The sequence below is a fragment of the Saccoglossus kowalevskii genome, chromosome 9 (assembly GCF_978046115.1).
Source record: "Saccoglossus kowalevskii chromosome 9, keSacKowa6.1, whole genome shotgun sequence".
Lineage (NCBI taxonomy): Eukaryota > Metazoa > Hemichordata > Enteropneusta > Harrimaniidae > Saccoglossus > Saccoglossus kowalevskii.
This window is the reverse complement of record NC_140649.1, coordinates 27628493-27645410: the sequence shown is the minus strand read 5'-3', so window position 1 is coordinate 27645410 and position 16918 is coordinate 27628493. Positions and strand designations below refer to the sequence as shown.

At 36.2% G+C, this 16918-nt stretch overlaps 2 protein-coding genes across 2 annotated transcripts; one reads left to right on the top strand and one right to left on the bottom strand.

Moving 5' to 3' along the window:
• Window positions 1-1997: 1997 nt before the first annotated feature.
• Window positions 1998-4626, bottom strand: LOC102803740 (uncharacterized). Its single transcript, XM_085503804.1, has 5 exons — window positions 4486-4626; window positions 4331-4349; window positions 3551-3670; window positions 3269-3388; window positions 1998-2102 (listed from the first exon to the last, which is right to left on the bottom strand). Coding segments are annotated over exons 1-5 (303 nt in total). The 5' UTR covers window positions 4528-4626; the 3' UTR covers window positions 1998-2100.
• A 5135-nt stretch (window positions 4627-9761) lies between these two features.
• Window positions 9762-15972, top strand: LOC144355637 (uncharacterized). Its single transcript, XM_085504052.1, has 4 exons — window positions 9762-9819; window positions 10636-10755; window positions 10931-11049; window positions 15751-15972. Exons 1-4 carry the CDS (start codon window positions 9807-9809, stop codon window positions 15970-15972), a joined length of 474 nt encoding a protein of 157 aa, XP_085360178.1. The 5' UTR covers window positions 9762-9806.
• The last annotated feature ends 946 nt before the right edge of the window (window positions 15973-16918 follow it).

Below are 16918 nucleotides of genomic sequence, written 5' to 3'. Positions count from 1 at the left end.
TTTACGTTTCTCCTGAATGTGTATAGACATGAAAGTAATGGAAATGATATTATTGACAGAACATGACTAACTAGGCTAAAGACAAACTATACCAATGCAGAAATTATTCCAATCGGTGATTCCAATAAGAAAAGATTTCTAATAGGTTTGGTAGGGGTTTACTTGCATTCGGTTGTACCTGCTCAGTTAATATTGTTAATGGGCGTCTCAGAATTGCTAACGATATGCATGGAGAGTTCACTTGAACCGCAAACTATAGAGAAAATGTTGGGGACTGCGTAATTATGTCGTCTGCTCTATTTGAGTACATAGTTAATTTTCAAGTGTCGGACAGGATGGAATCAGACCACTTCGCAGTTTTATAGCAGTGCTATAAAATGTAGTGGTTGTAGAAAAGTAAAAAAAAAATAGTGAAGGGTGAGCGAATGGAAAAGATAGTCTTGACACAGCAGTGGAAAAACAATTTATCATTTCAGAGGAATTCAGTGAAACAATACATAAATTCTAAAAAAAATATTGGGCTAAATATTGAAATGGCAATTTATTACGTAACTTTGAAGTGGGCTGAAGTAGGTATGGAGTGCTTTGGTGCAGTGTCTCAAGTCATAGAGCAAAACACAATATGTATAAATAAATAAATTTAGGAAAGCACAATCTTATGAATTCCTGATTCAGTATAAGCTTCTGCTAGCATACCGCCAATAGCAAGTACATGTTGGATGGAGTTCTTTCCGACGTTATATCAAATTTGTCCAGGTGGGAACCAAACGTTGTATAACATATTTGAGAACAACTTAATGAATGACGAATCAATTAATGACAATATACTAGTAAATGCGTATATTGTAGACGACGAAATCGTGACAGCAACAATTACTTCACTTAAAAACGGCAAAGTGTCTGGTCCAGATGGCGTTCCTGCTCTCAAATGTTGGATTAATCGATTACTTCAAATTATGAGAGAGTTATTTAATGATATTTTCAATTCCGTGGAATAATTAATAATTGAAATCAGATCCAAATAATTATGAAGGGCTCTTTTGTGTGTATTTGGTATTTTTTCAGTATTTTGAACACTAGATTATGCAAATTGGACAGATGATACTGGAGTAATTTCAGGTACCCATCCGCTTCCACATAAGATCTTCTGCTATCAATAAAAAATATCTGAGAAAAAAAGGAGAAAGTTATATTGTTTACTCTGTGGACCACCAGTATTTTTCTGTAAACTGTACAATATACAGAAGGCAATGTTTTCTCTGTTCATATTCAATGTAAAGTTGGAAATATTAGGTTAGAGGTTGACTTTAAACTCTTGAATACCGCCCTCGGTATCATATCTGGGTAATCTGTAAACACACCGAGGTCACGCCCGATTTCTTTGAGCAGTCGCAGTGCACTTAGCGCGGTAGATTGTGTGCTTATAATGGCCCTTTACGATTGATATGTCAGTCTGTAAATGTAGACTGTTAACTATCACGTAATGCAAACATTGGAATTAGCGTATTGATACATCTCAGTTGTGTGCTTACATTCCTGAATCTAATTAGCCAAGTAGATCTTATATTTACAAACAGTGGGTTTGCGTGTTCTGTTTGGTTCTCTCGTCCCTACTCATATTGATAAATTACATGCATTTTTCCTGTGCTGAGCCACGAACTCTGTAGTTCTTTTATTCAATTTGCCATTATAGCTAATATCTGTTATTGGGAATCATTAAATCGGAGATTAAAGTGGGAGGGTCGTCACCTGCGCACGCGCAGAAATTGAGTCCAAAGCGTTGATAACAACACCCGCTAAAACGCAAAGGCCCATGGGTAGACGCATGTTTAGAAACAATGACACGCTATGACCATCTGACGCATGCGCAGGTGACGACCTCCCCGCTTTAAATGTAGCACTATCACAATTATACAGCCACGTCGCGGTGAATGACATAGTAACGCCATTACAAAAAGTGCAGCACACAGCCAAAAAGACAACAAATACAACACAAATGAGACGTTGTTATCAGCTTTATTTCTCAAACTAAACTATTCACAACAAATATCCATCTGTAGAATATTCACGTCAAAGCTTGTCCAATGGCGATGTCGTAATTTCTGTTGATGTAAAATAAAAACAATCAGTTCCATTGAAATGTCTATATAATGTTTAACTATAACATGTCAATTGTAACTCACAATTACACACAGAATTTTGCACGTGTTAACATGATTAACTAGAATTTTTCGAAATATTTCTAGCAGCTATTTATAAATTATTTTAAGTATGTTACTGTATAGTACTTTTTTCACTTATTTATTTTGACTGGTCGAATGAATCAGTGAAAATAAAATCATATATATCATTTATGTAAACATATTTTTTTCTTTTATTTCACTTCAGAGTAACTGAAAATAAACTCCATACGAAAGGGAATAACGCACAATCAAAATAGAAAAATTATATTAAATAAGACTTTTCAAACATTTACTAAATAAATCATACTAATATGTGAAGTCTTCATACATATGGCAGAGATGGGTCAATCTGTTAAGTATCAATCAAGACTACAAAATCTGAATTCCAAAACACGGGTCATGCGTGTGATAATGAATGATATCATGTTCATAGCAAGAAAAACAGAACTAAAAAACATAGCATAAATTATGAGTATAACGTTTCCTATTCATACGCATCGCGATTCATAAAATGACCAAAACAAATACTTTGTAAATAATAATATTAAAAAAAATACTTTTTTTTTGCACATTTTCAAAATTTACACATATATCATCTAGTCCTGTTTAATATTTAGATTTCTACTTCATAGCTCCAATTATTGTACATATACAAAATACACGTGATGATGAATTACTTGAGTGACCTGGTAGTTTGATCAAGTCAGCCATCTTGAGAAGGCGATACAAATCAAAGTGACGAAATATATGTCCAAAATTGAATTTGTGAAAAACAAAATGGCCGCACCATTTTCAGTCGAATTTTCAAATCAAATTGGCGTGAATTTATTATCCATTATGGTTTATCAAGTTTGAAGTAAATCGGTTACAAATGATCGAGATCAGGCTCTGGAGATGTCAACATACTTGATGTTGGTGTATGAGGTTTGAAAATAATTGGTAAATTGAAATCAGGTATACAGTGCCATACGGGCGCATGCATGGAGAACTAAAAAAGTCACACAAAGGGCCTGGAATAATCAAGGAACTTTGTACATGTACATTCATAATAATATTCCACTTTCTTTCGGAATGTGAACACTTACATGCCGAAATACAGCAAACACGTTCGTTTCTGCAACCGGTACCGAAAACCTCATTTTCATCTCTATTGCATTTTTTTGCACGGCATATACCACCCACATCAGCTACACAATCATCACCAGCTAAGCCAGGCAAAATAAGAAGAAAAAAACATTGAGTTGAAATATGCATTTTCGTTGCATGTTGTTTCTAAGTTGATGTTCACATCAATCAAAATCTAAGTAAAATGATATTTAACTGCGTTTGTTATTGGAAATAAACTCGTCGTTGTTGTGAAAACTTACCTGGCGGTGTACAACACACGTCATCTCCTGAACAGCTTCTTTTACACCATTGTTTTTGAGTCTGATTCGACTGGCATGAAGCACGGCATTCACCATTACACACAGTCTCACAGTCACGTGCTGATGGGGACATGAAGACAAATATATGAGCAATGATAATTTATCACGAAATAGTACCAACATTTATATGATAATTCAAGCAGAAGTAAATTATTTATTATCAGTGTCTCGTCAGATCAGAATACATACTTGGACTACAGGCGTAAACTGCCTACACTTCCCGTCAAAATTGAGATTTATTTTGCATACCCTAGACTCGCATTTCCTACTGACTTGTTAAAATTCACTTTCTGCGGTACACGATTTAAAGGAAATATGCTTTCATTCGTTTGCTCACTTCGATGGGTTCTCCAATTTACAGTAAGTATAGTTTACATGTTTAACTTTATCTTAGCTGCTCTTATTGATAAATAATATTAATTTGAAACAACTAATTAGCAACGTACTGGCTTCATATAAACAATATTATTCATCAAGTCTAAATTCGTAAATTCAATGCATATTCATCAAGCAGGAGATTTCTCGTATTTGTTGTGAAGCTACCAATCCTATCAGTGGTGCTATAATCAGTTTGAATAATCACTATTTAGCTTATTTTAAATTATCATGAAAACACAATTTAAAATTAATACTCCATATCGCTTAATCAGAAGAGCCTGGAAAATAAATAATAGTGTGGTGTGAATGTAAATTCGATGTGTCATGAAATATATTACTTACAAGCACCGTCAGCAATCACCTGAAACATGAATAAATATAAGTTAAATCATTGTATAACTCATCCATGTAGTCTACATGTACCAAACTTTTCATTAAATGAAGTAACTCAAATAACTGTCATTAATTTTGTAAATAAACATATAGAAGTTACTTACAAACATCAGTGCCACCAGCATGAAAACTAAACTGAAATGCATCTTGATAAATTTGTACAATAATGAGCACGCGTAGTCAGTTTGCCTGGTCTTAGGTGAGTAACTTAACTTACCACAGAAAACGTATTTATACGTTTTTATCATCGGATACTTCAAAGAGAGTTACGGCAGTACAAACACTATTGACCATAAGACTATTGTTGAAAAATAATAAAAATATGCAATACTGCCAAATAAGTACGTTGACTGAATGTTAATGCGACCATATGTGCCAGTACAATATTGTGATGAATTTACAAATATGTATGCATCAATTATACGCATATGACAACTCACAATGCAAATATTTTGTTGTTCAGTTGTGTTACATATTCTTCATTATAGCCAGTAAAATACCGCAAAATAACGGCACGCTGTAACTTATGGCGTTACGGTGACAGATGTATAATAATATGATCTACACCTCAGACTATACTTTGGGCCGCGCATCTTTGAACACCAACAGGGAAGCGATTGCTAACATTTATTAGTGAATAGATTAAATAGAATACATAATGAAACAGTTATAATAAAGTATTGATTAATTAGTTAGGCATGGTTACTAGGAGTAGTTCAAGTATGAATTTTAGGAACGTTCATGACTACACTACCTAGTGTTGTGACATAGGTATATATTACTTGGTGACTGACTTGTGTTGTTTTACCGACTTTGATTAAGTACACGATAGAATGAATTAAGCATATGGTGGCCTGAATTGATTAGATTAAATGCGGCTTGGTGATTCATGTGAGGTGTCGGCTAATAATCGAGAATCACTCTCACTCGGAAATTCAGATGTTTTCCCACTCGCGGTAACACGTACGTCATTAATAACATCAGATAACCCCGCTTACGGACTAACCTCTTCGGCGTTATTTTGATGTTTACAGACGGATTTTTAACACACCAACGCAGTAATCATTTCCACAGAGATATTTTCTTTGCTTTGTGCACTGAAAAAAGGACCGGCATTAATTCTTTTTTATCACAAATGGTGGTTTGGGCAGCTAGTTTATATTACTGAGTGAGCAGTTCGTCAAATGGAGCACACAAATCAATGTACTAGCGTGTGATGGAGGATAACTCATAACACGTTTAACAACATATACATATGGGCATGTTAGTTGCAAATAAACTTAAAATCAGCCAGGTTTTTAATTCACATGTACAACAATCAATCATGACACGTGATCATGTAACCCTAACTCTATGAATAAAAGTACAATAAATGCATAACTTGATATGTTTTTATGTATGACCAGTTTTTTGCTTTACCTGACTTATTGATAGTCAGTGTCTAATACGTATAGCCAAAACTGGATTGCTTTCAGTCATGCTTGAAAGTTCCTTTTCCCCAATAATGTCAAACAAAAGCATGCCACAGAATATCAGATCGTGTATTATATTGAATTGTACATAGCGTTGGAATGACATGGTGATCATGTGACCTCATGACTGCGCATTACAGGCAGCCATTTTAGAAACAGGTATGCTACCAGATGTATACGATCAATATTCATCACAGTATCGGTTGGACCTATTTATAGGAACCATGCCAACGCGCATTGCACCCAGCAACAAATTAGCAATTTTGGTGAACATACACATTAACTGCCACTATACTGAGTAAAATGAACATTTACATATAGCATCCCACAGAAAACAATATGTAACCATGAGGTACTGGCCAATAAGTTCACACTACGATTATACATTCATTAGCTTGAACGTTAATTGATGCGTGTGTCCCAAGCAACCACTGACATATTTTTACTATAAATACTTTATTTTAACTGGAATTTATTTTCCCTAAAAATGTATTTTCACTTTTTCTGATGAGTTGAAAGTAAAATATAGGGGGAAATATTTTTACATAAATGATTTTATTTTCACTGATCGACCAGTGAAAAGAGGAAAATAAATTGACAATAAAGTACCTCAAAGTAACATACTGCGGCTAGTTATCTAGTTAATTATGTTAACACGCGCAAAATAATGTGTGAATGTATTATTTTGGGTCATAGTTGACATGTTTGGACTGCAGTTGAAAATTATATAGATATTTCAATTGCACTAATTGGTTTTCATCAACAGAAATTACGACTTCGCCATTGGACGAGCTTCGACACAAATATTCTACAGAGGGACATGTGTTGTGAATAGTTCAAAGAAATAAAGCTGATGATTACAAAGACTCATTTGTGTAGAGAAGCGCATGCGTATTCGCATGTGTTTGCGTGCTAAAAAAATACTTAGCTAAATAGATTATTTGTTTGCATCACGTGACAGTCTACCTTGACTGACATATCAACAGCAAAGGTGCTGCTCGACTTTTCAATAGGCCGACATATTCCACCACTAAGAGCACTGCCGCTGCTCGACGAAATCTGACCTAGGTATGTTTACAGATTACCCATTTATGATATTGAGGGCGGTATTCAATATTTCAGGTTTGGGTTTTAGCATTGACCCCAATGCAAGAAAATAAGTTTGTTCATAGATTACATCAGTATGATGTCATGATTTATATTTTGGCTTAATGGTGGTTGCCATGGCATCTACTGATAGGGGTTAAATGACAAGGCCAGTCAGCTTAATAGTGGTTGCCATGACATCTACTGATAAAGGTTAAATTACTGATAAAGGTTAATGATGAGGCCAGATGGCGAAATAGTCGAAATCAGCCAATACATCTCATGAGTTTGCAACTTTTTTAAGATTACAGTACGGTGGCCGTAATCCTAAACCAATGTTGTTTGCGATTCTAAACTCATGTGGTATCTTTGTGGAATGTTATTGCAAGACTATTAAACCCATAAATATTAGTTGGCGTTGACAATATGATAGTGGTTTTCTTAATAGATTGACGATTAATCAATTGATTATGATGTGTAAAACTTTCATGTGATTGGTTGTTTGTTTGAAGGCAAGGCCTTGGAGTCTCTTATACTGATTGTAATTGGTTAAGGAGTGATTTAATGCTGTCTCGGGTGGAGACCAGGGACAAACAGAGAATCGTTTTGAACATGAATGGAGCTTGTGTGTGTTTTTTTGTGAGTCCAGCGTGGAGAACAATCGAATCCCGGTTACCTAAGTGAAAGGTTTTCAAACATCAAAAATACCTATCACAATGAACCTATCACACATGTGCTGTCTAGGGAGCTGTTCAATATTGATTCATCACAAAATAAATTGTAGACAAATAACCATAAATTGTCTTAATTGTAGACAAATAACCATAAATTGTAATAATTCAGAATGTTAGTCCCTATTGCTTCTCGGCCCAAGTGTCGCAATAGCCAGCTATATGGCGTACACAAATACACATGAATGCCGAATGCAGATGCACGATTTATTTTAGAAATCGTGTGTACAAGTTGCATAGGCTTCAAGTGATATAGCGTGTGAAGTTGTTTTGAAAGCATTAGGATGTAAACAGAGACATATATTTGTGAAACAGTAACTTTATATGTGCACTCATTGTCGGCCTTGTGGTAGTTCTCTATCTCACTTCTTGTACCAAAATCAAGGTTCGCTACCTGTGGTGACAAAGCTTTTCCTGTGACTGTCCACAATTATGAAATTCTGTGCAATTAAACACTGTACTGATGTTAATAAATTTGGAACTGGTGTTAAACATACAGCATACAACAGCTGGATTTTGATTTCTCTGATTTCTCAATTTTGCCTTATTTTCTTTGAGGTTGAATGCAACACAGAAGTAAAATTATCGCCAGTATCTTTATTTTTACAAATTAGGTTACAAGTATGAAGAAAAGGTATTACATAGCGCCACTGTACTCGGTTGAAAGAAAAATCTAACAAAATTGAGTAAAAAGCTCTTTTGTTCAGGGCATTTTACTGTTGTTACCTTTCAGCAAAAGTATATCTCAATATCGCAACAATTTATCGTTGGTGTAAAAGATATATAGTATTTTACTTGTGACTTTTTGATGTCCAGAAGTATTGAAAATTTGTGTTTTTTAAAGAGCTAATGTTTTTCATTTTTGTCTATACAAACCGCAGCTAAAATGTTTGTTATGCATAACATTCCACCGTTTTTGGCACCACAACTACTAACGTCTAAAGCAACAGTTCACATTCATTGAAATACAGATATTCTTCTAAGCCATTTACCAAAAATTTACTTTTGAACTGGTAAAAGTGTCTCACACAATAATGCCACATATAGAGTTATCATTTCACAACTGTATGTCTGTGTTTACATCCCAGTGCCTTAAAAACAATAATGTGTTTAATGTGGGCAGTGTCTCTCACACTTTTCTTCATAAACTGTGATTTAATTTCCATATTCAAACTTATATATATGGTACATACCAGGGGGGATTGGCACGAGAGGGCGCCATCCGATCTGAATGGAACGTTTCGACGCCAGTCGTCCGTAGCCCATCGTCAAAGCAACAACGTCCCGTTTACGAACAGAATAATTTCAGCAATTTCTTTACAAAATAATCCTCAACAAAACTTAGAAACATTTCATAGACAACTACAGGCTCCAAAATTATGTCTATTGCAAAATAATTCAACCGACAACGAGTTTGACGCCACAATTTCTTGCTGGAGCCCGAGTTCTATGCGTGATTTTATTGCGTTCAAAACTGTTCCATTTCAAACTGCGCATGCACACACACTGTGGTTTCTCGAAATGCATACTAATTAGGTAACTTGTCACTGATAAAAGTCACCGAAAACATTTTGAGCAATTTTGAGCAATAGTACTAGAGTGAAATTTAAACGTGCCTCTGCATTCTCCATGAATTTCGTAACTTGCTATGATCATGGTAAAGAGAAAACCTGTGCTTACTTTAAACAGTTAGCTGGAGTCTGATCGAAAACGTGTCTCAAAAAATACCTTGACATCATTTTTTCGATTATTTTTTCAGCTCGTAACGATAGAATCAGTCAATTTAAAACTAACATGTATGCTATCGAAAAGCATTTTGGCACAATTTTACTGAAAAGACGAGTTTTTCATTGCTCATGAATAGTAATTTATGCAAATGAGACGATTATTTCAACCAATCGTGTCATGCAACTCCCCCCCCCTGGTACATACCTGTGTTTTGAATATGCAATAAACTGAATGCACAGCAACCCAGATTACACCCACAGACAATACTGTTGGCATTCAGTTTGAATATTGTTAATAATGACAAATGTTCGGCTATACCCCCCTCTAGCATTTGTAGAGAATCATCTTCATTTGGAATCCTCTGATTGGATGGAAGTTTTAGTCTAGCAAGGCCAGAATTGGCCTGTTATGTCGGATGTTTGTAAGTAACTTCTATATATTGATTTATAAAATTAATGACAGTTATTTGAGTTACTTCATTTAATGAAATGTTCGCTACATGTAGACTACATGGATGAGTTATGCAATGATTTAACTTACATTTATTCATGTTTCAGGTGATTGCTGACGGTGCTTTTAAGTAATATATTTCATGACACATCGAATTTACATTCACACCACACTATTATTTATTTTCCAGGGTCTTCTGATTAAGCGATATGGAGTATTAATTTTAAATTGTGTTTTCATGATAATTTAAAATAAGCTAAATAGTGATTATTCAAACTGATTATAGCACCACTGATAGGATTGGTAGCTTCACAACAAATACGAGAAATCTCCTGCTTGATATATATACATTGAATTTACGAATTTAGACTTGATGAATAATATTGTTTATATGAAGCCAGTACGTTGCTAATTAGTTGTTTCAAATTAATGTTATTTATCAATAAAAGCAGCTAAGATTAAGTTAAACATGTAAACTATACTTACTGTAAATTGGAGAACCCATCTAAGTGAGCAAACGAATGAAAGCATATTTCCTTTAAATCATGTACCGCAGAAAGTGAAGTCAGTAGGAAATGCGAGTTCAGGATATACAAAATAAATGATAATATTGATGGGAAGTGCAGCCAATTTACGCCTGTAGTTCAGTATAGATTCTGATCTGACGAGACACTGATAAGGAATATTTAATTGCTGCTTGAATTTTCATATAAATATTGGTACTATTCAGTGATAAATTATCTTTGCTAATATATTTTTCTTCATGTCACATCCCTCTCTGCATCAGCACGTGACTGTGAGACTGTGTGTAATGGTGAATGCCGTGCTTCATGTCAGTCAAATCAGACTCAAAAACAATGGTGTAAAAGAAGCTGCTCAAGAGACGACGTGTGTTGTACACCGCCAGGTATGTTTTCACAACAACGACGAGTTTCTTTCCAATAACAAACGCATTTATATATCATTTTACTTAGATTTAGATTGATGTGAGCATCAACTTAGTTACAACCTGCAACGAAAATGCATATTTCAACTCAACGTTTTTTGTTTTGTTTTTTATTTTCCTATTTTGTCTGGCTCAGCTGGTGATGATTGTGTAGCTGATGTGGGTGGTATATGCCGTGCAAAAAATGCAATAGAGATGAAAATGAAGTTTTCGGTACCGGTTGCAGAAACGAACGTGTTTGCTGTGTTACGGCATGTAAGTGTTCACATTCCGAAAGAATGTAGATTATTAATATGAATGTACATGTACAATGTTCCTCGATTATTCCAGGCCCTTTGTGTGATTTTGTTTATTTCTCCATGCATGCATGCGCCCGTCTGGCACTGTATCCTAGATTTCCCTTTACCAATTCTTTTCAAATCTCACACATACTCAAGGCCTTGTCTCATACATATGCATGTGCTGGGATTTCGCGTTTCGATGATGACCGACTGGCGACCATCTTTGTTGTAAACATACACCAACATCAAGTATGTTGACATATCCAGAGCGAGATCTCGATCATTTGTAACCGATTTACTTCAGACTTGATAAACCATAATGGATGATTAATTCACGCCAATATGATTTCTAAATTTGATTCAAAAAAGTGCTGTCATTTTGTTTTTCACCAATTCCGTTTTGGACATATATTTCGTCACTTTGATTTGTATAGCCTTCTCATGATGACTGACTTGATCAATCTACCAGGTCGCTCAATTACTTCATCATCACGTGTACTTTGTATATGTACAATAATAGGAGCTATGAAGTAAAATTCTTAATATTAAACAGGACTAGATGATATATGTGTAGTTTTTGTTCATTGTCGAACGCATGACCCGTGTATTGGAATTCAGATTTTGTAGTCTTGATTGATACTTAACATATTGACCCATCTCTGCCATATGTATGAAGACTTCACATATTAGTACGATTTATTTGGTGAATGTTTTGGAAAGGAGCTTCGATTTTGACTGTACGTCATGTACCGTAAATACTTAATTTTACATACTAATACATAATAATACATTTTTTCTGTTTTGTATGAAGTTGATTTTCACTTATTCTGGTGAGATGAATGTAACATTTGGGGACAAAAATACTTTTACATAAATGATTTTATTTTCACTGACTCATTGGACCATTGAAAATAGCGAATTTAAGTTTCAAGTGAAAATACAGTAATTTTTAGTAACATACTGGTCAAATAATGTCTAAATAGCTTCTAGCAATCTTCCGAAATTATCTAATTAATTACGTTAACACGTGCCAAATACTGTGTAAAATTGTGTAATTTTAGGTTGCATATGATATGTTTTGACGTATGCATATTTAAATGGAACTGATTGTCTTTATTTTACATCAACAGAAATTACGTCATCGCCCGTAGAGAAGCTGTGACACGGATAGTCTACAGATGAATATTAGTGAATAGTTTAGTTTGAGTAATAAAGCTGACAAAAATGATTCATTTGTGTAGATATGCGCCTGTGTATTTGCATGTGTTTGCGTGTATCTTAAATTGAATGTATGTACAACTGACGGTAACTGTGTTGCAAAGTGTTGACCCTTAACAATGCCATCTATACTGATTACTTCCTGTTACTGCTTTCCTTTCGTTTTGTGCGTTTTTAGTTAAACTGGTTGGATTGTCTACCTCCACTGGGAAAATAGGGAAAGTCATACATTCTTACATGAGTCACAATTCGAATCGCACAATGGCACTGATGAAGCGTGTATATGTTACGGTCAATACTAATTAACTATTAAGTATAAAATCTACTTCAAAAATTACTAAAACATTATATATTTATTTTACTCAGCTAAGTAGATAATTTGTCCCCAAGAAAGTCAACAATTATTTCAGTAATCGATAAAAATAAATAGATGGTAATAAAGTGCAAAATGAGAACAAAAAGAGATATATTAATATTTCAATCACAATGTTTACATCACGTGACAGTTAGCAATCTATCTCTATAGACTGACATATCAACCGCAAAAGTGCTGCTCGACCTTTCAATCGACACAATTGGCCGCTAAGGGCGCTGCCGCTGATTACCCAGATATGTTATTGAGGGCGGTATTCAATAATGTAAGTTTTAGTTTAAGCATTGTACATAATGAAACACACGTGGCCTCAACTTGTCCACAGATTACCTTAGAGTGGAACTATCACACACGTGCTGTTTTGGGCACTATTCAATATTTGTGTATCACAAAATAAATTATAAAAAAATAACCATAATAAATTGTCGTTATTCAGAATGATTGTCATTGAAAACGAGCAAGACACAGCTCGATTATTGTAATAGCCTGCTATATGGCGTAACACAAATATAGTTTAATAAATTGCAGAGAGTGCCGAATACAGCTGCAATACTTATTTTGAGAATGATAAGTTGTGAACACATCAGAACCGTTTTGATTAGGTTGCATGTACTTCCAGTGATATATCGTGTGAAGTACATTTGTCAAATTGTAACTCTATGTGTCGGCTTTGCAGTCGTTCTCTATCTCACTTCTTGAGGTACCACAGTCAAGGTTGGCTACCTGTTTCCTTATTCAAACTTATATATTTACATAATATGTCTCATTTTGGTATTGTGGATGTTTTTTTCAGGCTTTCTTGCCTTTGCATTGGCATCCACTCAGGTGCAGAAGACAATCATTAAATCAAAAACCATGTTTATGTACACTTAAGGATAATAATATTTGTGACAGCTAAATGCTGAGTGTGATTCAGAGGTGACGAAGCTGAATGAAGGAATAAATGTTGGAGCCTGATAGGAATTGGGTGTTACAGGTGGGGTGGACGAGGGCTTATTATTTTTTATGGACTGGATAGGCTTTTGCGGCTCGAGGTCGTGCAGCGGAAGCGCCCGAGCCCGCGAAGCTGCGTAAGCCGTACGATCGAGGGCAGCAAAAGCCATAACCAGTCCAAAAAAGTTTTATCGTATACCTTATATGAAAAAAAAGTCTTTAGTTATGTTATTTTTCGCTCGTCTGGCTCAAAAGAAAATCTATTCGATTTAATTAACTGGCGCGTATTTATACGGGGATTTTAAGCGACGCAAACGCGTCAACAACTCCCACACAATAGAGAAACGAATGTCACCAAATATATCCAAAAATCACGTTTTAATGAAACAGAAAATGAACGTAAATTTATAACAATATTTCAACGGTAGGAAATACGAACTCGATATAAACTTTCTTTCCTAAGAATAAACACTACAGTCCACCTAAGTTTGTCATTTACTGACAGTCCGAAAACGGGCGTTTTCTTGGAGCTGATGTTGTGGCCGCTGGTAGAGACACGTTGATTTCACAGTTGTTAAAAACTGTAATCGGTGAACGAGAAACAATTGCTTGACAAGAAGCAGTTTGGTTTACAGTTCAAGATTCTGGCGTAGCTCAACTAAGAATATCTGAAATGCGCCGATGATCTTCCGTGGAGACAGTATCGTCACAGTCAGCTGGCATCGTTGTCAATCGGTGTATCTAGCGACACTGATGCCAGCAAGCTTCGTAGTACTGTAAAAACCTGACACGTTTTTGAGACTAGTTATCTTTATGATTGGTTGTGATGGAATGCCGGTTTTCGTCAGGGTGATAATGAATCCAACTGGTATTTCGGTATATTTTCCATTTACTGAATAATATTGTCAGCAGTTGTTGAAGCGCAAACACCAAATTACGCGCCATGTTTGTAAACAGAAAGTAGTTTCCAGGAAATAGACGCGTTTACCAAATATGGTAAACAGGGCCTGGGCGTGATATGGAAAATTATTGCACGGCTCGCGCAACGGGATCCCCATAGCGTTACGAGGCCGGGCAATACGAGGTATATGATATTAAGAGAAACTGCACTACCCCACCAAGCAGATATGCTGGAAATGCATCAAAACTAAACCCAGGGACCAGGGCTGGGTCGGAAATGCAGACAGGCCAAGGCAACCCCAACAAACAGTAAAAATGGTGCAGAGAAGGAGGGGATAGGTTACGCAGACAAGGGAAAAGAAACCAGATATAGAAGGACAGGATACAGTTAACCTCCAGAAAATTAGACCCCTGCCTACCATACATGACTATATATAAGCCTGTATTATTGAACCAAGTTGTAATTCCTAGACCTCAGACGAAATTATTATGTATGGCAGAGATGTAGTTAGAGCGTTTGCAAAAAAAAATATTGGACAGATTGCTGATAGCCGGGTTAAGACTCAAGCCAAAGAAATGTGACCAGTGCAGAACCAGTGTAATGTTTTATAGTGCCAAACAATGGCGTAGCGACGGATCCTGACAAAGTGAGAACCATGAAGGAGTGGCAAGCGTCAAAAATCTTGACAGATGTAAGAATTTACTTGTGGACAGTGGCATACTACTGCCGGTATGCAGAGGGATTTGCCAGGGTTCATTAGTCTTGCATTTTTCTAGGATGTAATAATGGACGACAGTCAACAGCTTCTGCAACACAACAACGAGGAAATGCAAGAGTCTTGCTTGCAGAGGAACGCTGGTATTCTGGAATGCACTGCTGAAAACAGGAGATCGCAGAGCAGTTCACATGAGCCAATCATAATGTGATCTTGTTGGCATAAACATCCTTTGTTATTCAATTAACAGCACACCTGGTAGATTCCAATTATCCTTCCAAAATAGTAAACACCCTTTGTTATGTTAATCACAAGCATACATGGTAGATTCCAACTGTCCTTCCACAGTATGACAGTTATCACAATGCACACCGTTTCTCCCCATGATTCCATGCACCCTTGAATTTGCAGGGTTTGAGGTAATATGACAAAAACATAAAATAAAGGATGCCGACACTGGGATACAGAATGTGAGATTGCTTTCCTGGAATTAAATAATTGTCTGATGTACGGCCCTGTACGAGTGCATCTACAGGAAACAGGGGAATATGTGCTGGATACGGACGCAAGTGAAACGGGTATTGGTGCTGTCTTATTACAGGTCCAGGATGAAAAGAAAAGGGTGATAGTGTATGGCAGCAGGTCGCTTAGTAAAGTGGAAAGAAATATTGCGAAAAAAAGGATTACTGGTATTGGTGAATTTTGTGAGATACTACAGACAGTACTTGTACAGCAGGAAATTCACCATCAGGACTGATCATGGAGCTTTTAGGTAGTTGTTGAGTTTTAAGTGTCCAGAAGGAAAACTCGCCAGGTGGATTGAAGTCCTTAGGGTATACTTGTATTAGTATTAGGCCAGGCGAAAATCCACGGGAATGCCGACGGATTATAAGGAGACCATGCGGGAAATGTAGTTTGCAGGGGAAACTGCTGTGATTTCTAGGGCCGGAGAGTATGGCAGTGAACTGCAGGATACTCACACTTGCATAAGAAATGATGGACACATGATTATGGACACCAGGATAGTGGAAACGGACATGGAGACCCAGACACGGGCTGTCAGAATTCGACCAGAGGTGAGCGGTGATCAGATAAAGGAAGCCCAGGCAGCTGATTTTGAAATAGGTACAGTGAATAGGGCAAAGGATTGTGGAATCAGACCAGAATGGGAATGTCATGGTTGGCGCCCGTCGTGAAAGTTATAATAGAAGAGACTGAAAGCAACTCAGAATAAAGAAAATTGGACAGTATGCGATGGTTGTGATGATCGAATGAAAGTAAAAATTATGAACCAGTGCGTTTTTGTTGAATCAGATAAAGGAAGCCCAGGCGGCTGATGCGGAAATAGGTGCAGTAAAGAGGGCGAAGGAATACGGAATCAGTCTTGAGACAAAAATGGGAAGAGATGTCACGGTTGGCACCTGATGTGAAAGCTTACTGCAAACACTGGAAGCAACTCAGAATAAAGGACGATGGAGAGTCAGCGGCGAAGGCGGAACATTGGGAATTCTATTTTGATTTATTGTAACTAGATATTTAGAAGTAGAACACTGCACTTATGCGTGAATGATAAACTGTTCCATATTATTTTTGTTTATTCATGAAATATTGTTTTTATTTTATTTGTGGTCAGAAAGATCTCAAACCACATTCCTACTGCTGGGCTGCAGACGAACATTGGGAATTTGGGAGAGAGGTTAAAT